The sequence below is a fragment of the Diabrotica virgifera genome, chromosome 3 (genome assembly GCF_917563875.1).
Source record: "Diabrotica virgifera virgifera chromosome 3, PGI_DIABVI_V3a".
In the NCBI taxonomy this organism is placed as follows: domain Eukaryota; kingdom Metazoa; phylum Arthropoda; class Insecta; order Coleoptera; family Chrysomelidae; genus Diabrotica; species Diabrotica virgifera.
The window spans coordinates 73,655,916-73,664,804 of record NC_065445.1 but is presented as its reverse complement, the minus strand read 5'-3'; the positions used below and the strand labels follow the sequence as shown (position 1 = coordinate 73,664,804).

General features: G+C 35.3%; 1 protein-coding gene across 2 annotated transcripts in view; it reads left to right on the top strand.

Annotated features, from left to right (window-relative positions):
• Positions 1-563: 563 nt before the first annotated feature.
• LOC114335720 (E3 ubiquitin-protein ligase TRIM9) overlaps positions 564-8,889 on the top strand; it is a 470,622-nt gene continuing 462,296 nt past the window's right edge. Inside the window, exon 1 of one of the 2 annotated variants that reach the window (XM_050645194.1) lies at positions 564-1,430. In XM_050645194.1, coding sequence (XP_050501151.1) covers positions 681-1,430 — 750 coding nt within the window. In that variant the 5' untranslated portion in view covers positions 564-680. The remainder of the gene's footprint in view (positions 1,431-8,889) is intronic. The other variant, XM_050645193.1, reaches the window with a different exon arrangement.

The window sequence follows — 8,889 nt, the reverse complement described above, 5'->3', positions numbered from 1 at the left end:
AACCCGCATATTAGAATAGCCTTCGTGCTAATCAAAAGTATTCCTATAACCGGGATATTCTAATAACCGATCATTGGTCGCTAGTAGAAACGTTTTGGGACCTCAAATTTCTATTCCTTAAACCGGGATATTCCTTTAAGAGGTATTCTAATAAGCGGGTTTGACTGTATTTCATAATATGAAATTTACATTTTTCATAATATAAATTTCATAATATCATTAGCTACAATCCGTAAAAGTTTCAAGTTTTTACATTGTATAAAACAAGACAATTTAAGCATTTTCCATTAAAATCGTTTTTTTTTATTTAAACAATAATTAATAAACAAAAAAAAAAATTTTATTGATTATTCGTGTATTGTTCCCGCGAATGTATATGTCTGCAAATTTTCATTCATTTGCATTGGAGAGAACGCAGTCAAATTAACGTCTAAAGATTTGACGCAAACTATTGAACTAAATAAAAGCGTTTAAAAAAATACCTATAAATACTGAAATTCGGGATTCCTTTGTCGTAAAGCTGGCAACACCGCTCAAGCATTCAAGTCTCGATCTCGCGACTCGCGACTTTCAAAGCTCAAGAGCCAATGCCTGGCACAGTTGTAAGTTGTAGTAGGGTTGTAGCGTGTAGTCGGTAGTTGGTTGGTGCGTGGTGTTCGTGTGTAAAGGCCAAACTTACGATGGATGAAGAACTATGTTGCCCCGCTTGTAAACAATTTTTCAGCAATCCCGTCCTTCTTCCGTGTCATCATTCTTTATGTTTACTTTGCGCTATCCATCTTCAGCAGCCGGCTAACACACATAACACAACTTCGACCTTAAACTCTGTGCCAGAAAATGCGGAAAGTGTAACATCGGGAAGTTCAGGAGACTATCAAGAAAGTGACAAGTTGTCAATACTGAGCGAAACTGACAGTGGGGTTATTTGTGCCTCTAGACCTAGCAGTTATATTGAAAATAATTTGTCGGTAGCGAGTACCCTGAGTGTTGCTTGCCCCGTGTGCCATAAACTAGTTTACTTCGACGAAAATGGGGTCCACAATCTTCCCAAATACAGAATCATGCAAAACATCGTCGAGAAGTACAGTGAAATTAAGAATTTGTCGTTAAAATGTCAGATGTGCGAAAAAGAACCGGCCAACGATGCCACTGTAATGTGCGAACAGTGCGAAGTCAGATACTGCACTTCTTGCCGCGAATCCTGCCATCCTCTGAGAGGTCCTCTAGCTAAACACGTCTTATCTGACCCCAAGAGAGGTTTGAATAGCTCCACAAAAGGCAAAACAGGAAATTGCCCTGAACATGTTGAAGAGACTCTCAACATGTTTTGTTCCATTTGTAAGATATGTGTTTGTGCTATTTGTTTACTGGACACTCGTCACATGTCACACGATGTACAACCTGCTACTGTTATTTGCAAAATTCAAAAGGTAAGTTACTTTTTACGAAAAATACTTTAATTCAATGTATTTGTTACTGGTTTTTCTATCAATGCGATAATCACCTTGTCAACATTATACCTATATAATAGGTTGTATGTATAATGGAAATCATGTTATTAAAACATTTTTTATAATATAAATCAATCGACTCGAAGCGAAAAAAAAAGAACATAAATCTAAAAACAAGTTTAAAATTTAAAAAAATAATTTTGTGGTTTATATTAATGACAAAAGTTTATAGGACAGGTTGTACTGGTTGTACATCAGGGAAATAAGGCAAAAATATACCATGTTTGGGACACTTGAGCAGCCAGTGTCCCTAATACTTACTTAACCTAATACATTATAAATACAAAAATGCCCGTCACAGTTTGGACGAGAAATTTAGTTATTAAAAAATAAGGGTAACAAATGTTTTTTCGTTTAAATCGCTACAGGTAAAATTAGGGTAATTAAATATCTTATTTATAATATTTTTCTTTTAGTAGATGAGCCAAGGTTTAAAATAACGCTTTTTAAATTTTGGTCCGATCATTTGTTGCTTCGGATATTGCAAAATAAAACTAAAATTTCGAAAATAAAAAATTTGCTATAATTTATGCGAAAATGAATTTAGGACTTTCATATGGCATGAAAAGTAGAGTCAAACAGTTCATACAATGCACAAAAAATTTTAAGACGATGCGTCAATTAGTTTAAATTTTACTCAATTTGTTTATCCCGAAGAGGTTTTTTTCGCAACGTTATTGTTCAGAAAATAATAATGATACAGCAATTCTGCGAAAAACAACATGAAAGAAGAATAGTCATATTTCCACCGCATTTAAAAAAAATCATTAAAAAGTCATTTTTATCACTCAGAAAACATTTTACTAAAATAGAGTCATTTTTGGCTTATAAACAATTTGAATAACTTTGTTAATATTGACTGTAGGCTAAAACTACAATGGAATTTGAAAAACTGGTATTTTTATACGAATTTTTAAAGAAAAACTTTTCGCCTAGGTTAATTACGGTCAAAGTTAGCCACTTTTTTTATTTAATTGACGGCTACTTTGTTTATAACCATTAAGCAACCTAACTAGAGCCATTTTGAAGTAGGTCCGTGAACTTAGCCCGAAAAAGTCGGGAAAAAAAATGCGATTGATGCCATTCGTTTGTCCATTGATTGTCCACGTTTGTCCACCATTTTATTTCGTTAGTGCACCCATCAATTCTTTTTTATAAACAAAAATTTTTTTTCGGGCTAACTTCACAAATCCACAAATTTTCGAAAATTTAAAAAAACTCTTGCTATATTGTTTGTCCATCGTTTGTCCATGTTTGTCCACCACATAATTTTTTTGTGCACCCTCTGAAACAACCCCCTGTTAATTGTAATTATTTTTTTATTTCTTAATTCGGGCTAACTTCACGTTCTCTTAAATGGGCATTTAAACGTTAATTCGGGTGCAGAATCACAACTAAGCGTCTGTCCACCCCTTTGCAGCGTTTGTCCAACCCCTTAAAGTGCGAAACAACCCCCCTGTTAATTGTAATTATTTTTTTATTTCTTAATTCAGGCTAACTTCACGTCCATTTAAACGTGTATTTTAAAGTTAATTCGGGTGAAGAATCACAACTACTCGTTTGTCCACCCCTTCGCAGCGTTTGTCCAGCCCCTTAAAGTGCGAAACAACCCCCTCGTTAATTGTATAACCTAATTATTTTTTTAATTCTTAATTCGGGCTAACTTCAAATTCTCTAAAATAGGTATTTAAACGTTAATTCGGGTGCAGAATCACAACTACCCGTTTGTCCACCCCTTCGCAGCGTTTGTCCAACCCTTAAAGTGCGAAACAACCCCCTCGGTAATTGTAATTATTTTTTAATTTCTTTATTCGGGCTAACTTCACGTTCTCTTAAATGGGCATTTAAACGTTAATTCGGGTGCATAATCACAACTACTCGTTTGTCCACCCCTTCGCAGCGTTTGTCCAACCCCTTAAAGTGCGAAATAACCCCCCTGTTAATTGTAATTATTTTTTTATTTCTTTATTCGGGCTAACTTCACGTTCTCTTAAATAGGCATTTAAACGTTAATTCGGGTGCAGAATCACAACTACCCGTTTGTCCACCCCTTCGCAGCGTTTGTCCAACCCCTTAAAGTGCGAAACAACCCCCTCGTTAATTGTAATTATTTTTTAATTTCTTTATTCGGGCTAACTTCACGTTCTCTTAAATGGGCATTTAAACGTTAATTCGGGTGCATAATCACAACTACTCGTTTGTCCACCCCTTCGCAGCGTTTGTCCAACCCCTTAAAGTGCGAAATAACCCCCCTGTTAATTGTAATTATTTTTTTATTTCTTTATTCGGGCTAACTTCACGTTCTCTTAAATAGGCATTTAAACGTTAATTCGGGTGCAGAATCACAACTACCCGTTTGTCCACCCCTTCGCAGCGTTTGTCCAACCCCTTAAAGTGCGAAACAACCCCCTCGTTAATTGTAATTATTTTTTAATTTCTTTATTCGGGCTAACTTCACGTTCTCTTAAATGGGCATTTAAACGTTAATTCGGGTGCATAATCACAACTACTCGTTTGTCCACCCCTTCGCAGCGTTTGTCCAACCCCTTAAAGTGCGAAACAACCCCCCTGTTAATTGTAATTATTTTTTTATTTCTTTATTCGGGCTAACTTCACGTTCTCTTAAATAGGCATTTAAACGTTAATTCGGGTGCAGAATCACAACTACCCGTTTGTCCACCCCTTCCCAGCGTTTGTCCAACCCCTTAAAGTGCGAAACAACCCCCTCGTTAATTGTAATTATTTTTTAATTTCTTTATTCGGGCTAACTTCACGTTCTCTTAAATGGGCATTTAAACGTTAATTCGGGTGCATAATCACAACTACTCGTTTGTCCACCCCTTCGCAGCGTTTGTCCAACCCCTTAAAGTGCGAAACAACCCCCCTGTTAATTGTAATTATTTTTTTATTTCTTTATTCGGGCTAACTTCACGTTCTCTTAAATAGGCATTTAAACGTTAATTCGGGTGCAGAATCACAACTACCCGTTTGTCCACCCCTTCCCAGCGTTTGTCCAACCCCTTAAAGTGCGAAACAACCCCCTCGTTAATTGTAATTATTTTTTAATTTCTTTATTCGGGCTAACTTCACGTTCTCTTAAATGGGCATTTAAACGTTAATTCGGGTGCATAATCACAACTACTCGTTTGTCCACCCCTTCGCAGCGTTTGTCCAACCCCTTAAAGTGCGAAACAACCCCCCTGTTAATTGTAATTATTTTTTTATTTCTTTATTCGGGCTAACTTCACGTTCTCTTAAATAGGCATTTAAACGTTAATTCGGGTGCAGAATCACAACTACCCGTTTGTCCACCCCTTCGCAGCGTTTGTCCAGCCCCTTAAAGTGCGAAACAACCCCCTCGTTAATTGTATAACCTAATTATTTTTTTAATTCTTAATTCGGGCTAACTTCAAATTCTCTAAAATAGGCATTTAAACGTTAATTCGGGTGCAGAATCACAACTACCCGTTTGTCCACCCCTTCCCAGCGTTTGTCCAACCCCTTAAAGTGCGAAACAACCCCCTCGTTAATTGTAATTATTTTTTAATTTCTTTATTCGGGCTAACTTCACGTTCTCTTAAATGGGCATTTAAACGTTAATTCGGGTGCATAATCACAACTACTCGTTTGTCCACCCCTTCGCAGCGTTTGTCCAACCCCTTAAAGTGCGAAACAACCCCCCTGTTAATTGTAATTATTTTTTTATTTCTTTATTCGGGCTAACTTCACGTTCTCTTAAATAGGCATTTAAACGTTAATTCGGGTGCAGAATCACAACTACCCGTTTGTCCACCCCTTCCCAGCGTTTGTCCAACCCCTTAAAGTGCGAAACAACCCCCTCGTTAATTGTAATTATTTTTTAATTTCTTTATTCGGGCTAACTTCACGTTCTCTTAAATGGGCATTTAAACGTTAATTCGGGTGCATAATCACAACTACTCGTTTGTCCACCCCTTCGCAGCGTTTGTCCAACCCCTTAAAGTGCGAAACAACCCCCTCGTTAATTGTAATTATTTTTTAATTTCTTTATTCGGGCTAACTTCACGTTCTCTTAAATAGGCATTTAAACGTTAATTCTGGTGCAGAATCACAACTACCCGTTTGTCCACCCCTTCCCAGCGTTTGTCCAACCCCTTAAAGTGCGAAACAACCCCCTCGTTAATTGTATAACCTAATTATTTTTTTAATTCTTAATTCGGGCTAACTTCAAATTCTCTAAAATAGGTATTTAAACGTTAATTCGGGTGAAGAATCACAACTACCCGTTTGTCCACCCCTTCGCAACGTTTGCCCAACCCCTTAAAGTGCGAAAGAACCCCCCTGTTAATTGTAATTATTTTTTTATTTCTTAATTCTGGCTAGCTTCATATTCCCTTAAATGGGCATTTAAAAGCTAGCCCGAATTAAGAAATAAAAAAATAATTACAATTAACAGGGGGGTTGTTTCGCACTTTAAGGGGTTGGACAAACGTTGCGAAGGAATGGACAAACGGGTAGTTGTGGTTCTGCACCCGAATTAACGTTTAAATGCCCATTTAAGAGAACGTGAAGTTAGCCCGAATAAAGAAATAAAAAAATAATTACAATTGACGAGGGGGTTGTTTCGCACTTTAAGGGGTTGGACAAACGCTGCGAAGGAGTGGACAAACGGGTAGTTGTGATTCTGCACCCGAATTAACGTTTAAATGCCCATTTAAGGGAACGTGAAGCAAGCCCGAATAAAGAAATAAAAAAATAATTACAATTAACGAGGGGGTTGTTTCGCACTTTAAGTGGTTGGACAAACGCTGCGAAAGGGTGGACAAACGGGCAGTTGTGATTCTGCACCCGAATAAACGTTTAAATGCCCATTTAAGAGAACGTGAAGTTAGCCCGAATAAAGAAATAAAAAAATAAGTACAATTAACTAGGGGATTGTTTCGCACTTTAAGGGGCTGGACAAACGCTGCGAAGGGGTGGACAAACGGGTAGTTGTGATTTTTCACCCGAATTAACTTTAAAATACGCGTTTAAACGGACGTGAAGTTAGCCCGAATTAAGAAATAAAAAAATAATTACAATTACCAGGGGGTTGTTTCAGAGGGTGGACAAAAAAAATTATGTGGTGGACAAACATGGACAAACGATGGACAAACAATATAGCAAGAGTTTTTTTAAATTTTCGAAAATTTGTGGATTTGTGAAGTTAGCCCGAAAAAAAATTTTTGTTTATAAAAAAGAATTGATGGGTGGACTAACGAAATAAAATGGTGGACAAACGTGGACAATCAATGGACAAACGAATGGCATCAATCGCATTTTTTTTCCCGACTTTTTCGGGCTAACTTCACGGAGCTTTTTGAAGTTGAAGATAATATATAGGTTATGTGTAAAAGTTTGAGTAAACTTTGAACCTCAACAGAGTCGTTAATAAAGCTTTAAAAATGGCGCCCGAACGGAATTAATTCGTGGTCGGTGGAGGAGAATTATTAAAATACGTGCACTCAAAAAATGAAATTGATTGTGCAAACATATGCTGCGATTAATATCGCTGGAACTTGTTGATGGATTTTGATCATAATTTTTTAAATTTGTATGTACTCGTAGTCTTATAGAGTACGTTATGTACACACAACCCCACCTAACATTACAAAATGTTAGGGTTAACTCCCCTTATCATTCAGGTATATGAAAAATAGATTACGACCGATTCTAAGACCTACCGAATATACATATGTAATTTAATAAAAATCGATCAAGCGGTCTCGGATGAGTATGGAAACTAACAGCGTGACAGGAGAATTTTATAGATGTAAATATATAGATGGCTATTAACAAGTACTTAGGGGGGGTTGGTGATAGAAGAGTGAAAATTAGGGGTTGTATGTATTTTTTAATTCTACATCATATAAAATTAAGGTAAATAATTTTGTCCAAAAAAATAAAAAAAAGTCAGGGGGCAACCCCCCTTATAACTTATGGGTATAAAAAATAGATTAAAACCTCTTCAACGTCCTACAGGATAAACGTGTAAAATTGTATAAAAATCGGCCAAGCCGTTTCGAAGTAGTATGGTAACTAACACTGTTACAGGAGAATTTGATGTATGTAAATAGAAGTAACTGCGAATTAAATAATAAAAGTGGCTAACTTTGAACGTAATTAACCTAGGCAAAAAGTTTTTTTTCTGAAAATTCGTATAAAAATACCAGCTCTTGAAATCCTAAAGTAGATTTACTCTATAGTCAATATTAACAAATTTAATCAAATTGTTTAGAAGCCAAAAATGACTCTATTTTACTAAACTTTTTTGGAAGTGATAAAAACGACTTTTTAATGATTTTTTTCAATACTTTAAAAATTTAACTATTTAACTATCACTCTTGTATCTGGCTTCCATAGAATTGCTATGTCATTATTATTTTCTGAACAATAACATTGCGAAAAAAAGCTCTTTGCGATAAACAAATTGAATAAAATTTAAATTAATTGACAAATCGTCTTAAAATTTTTTGTGCATTATATGGAATGTTTGACTCAACTTTTCGTGCAATATGAAAGTCTTAAGGCCATTTTCGCAAAAGTTATACCACATTTTTTATTTTTGAAATTTTAGTCTTATTTTGCACTTTCCGAAACAAAAAAGGATCGGACCAAAATTCAAAAAGTGTCATTTTAAACCTTGGCTCATCTACAAAAAGAAGAATATTATAAATAAGATATTTAATTACCCTATTTTTACCTGTAGCGATTACGAAAAAACTGTATTTACGAAGAAACTGCCATTTTTGACCCTTATTTCTTAATAACCAAATTTCTCGTCCGAACTGTGACGGGCATTTTTGTATTTATAATGTATTAGGTATATATATATATATATATATATATATATATATATATATATATATATATATATATATATATATATATATATATAGTACCCAAAAAATCCATTTGCAACCTGGCTGCTAAAGTGTCCCGACAAAAACCTTATTTCTCTGGACTATTGTTGCTCAGTTGATTTACGATAGTAATGAACTATTTATTATATTTCTTACACTTTTTTAATACTTTCCAATTAAAAAATTGATATTGGAATGTAAACAATACATACAATTATTACTAGTTTACTAAATTAATTGTGTTAGCATCTTTCGATTTGAAGATACCGTCTATAACTGCCCTTTCAGAAATCTGTTTCACAATCCAGTTCTAGTACCAGTTCTATTTCTTAATACTATGCGAGTTTGTGTTCTTCAATGAATAACTTGTTTTTGCATACGTAGGTATATGTGTCTGCCACAGTAGTACCTATACTCGTATAATATAACTTTCTTATCTAAGGATTTTTACAGTTTTCACTGTATCCCTTCACTGGGCCGTTCTCTCCAGTACTTTC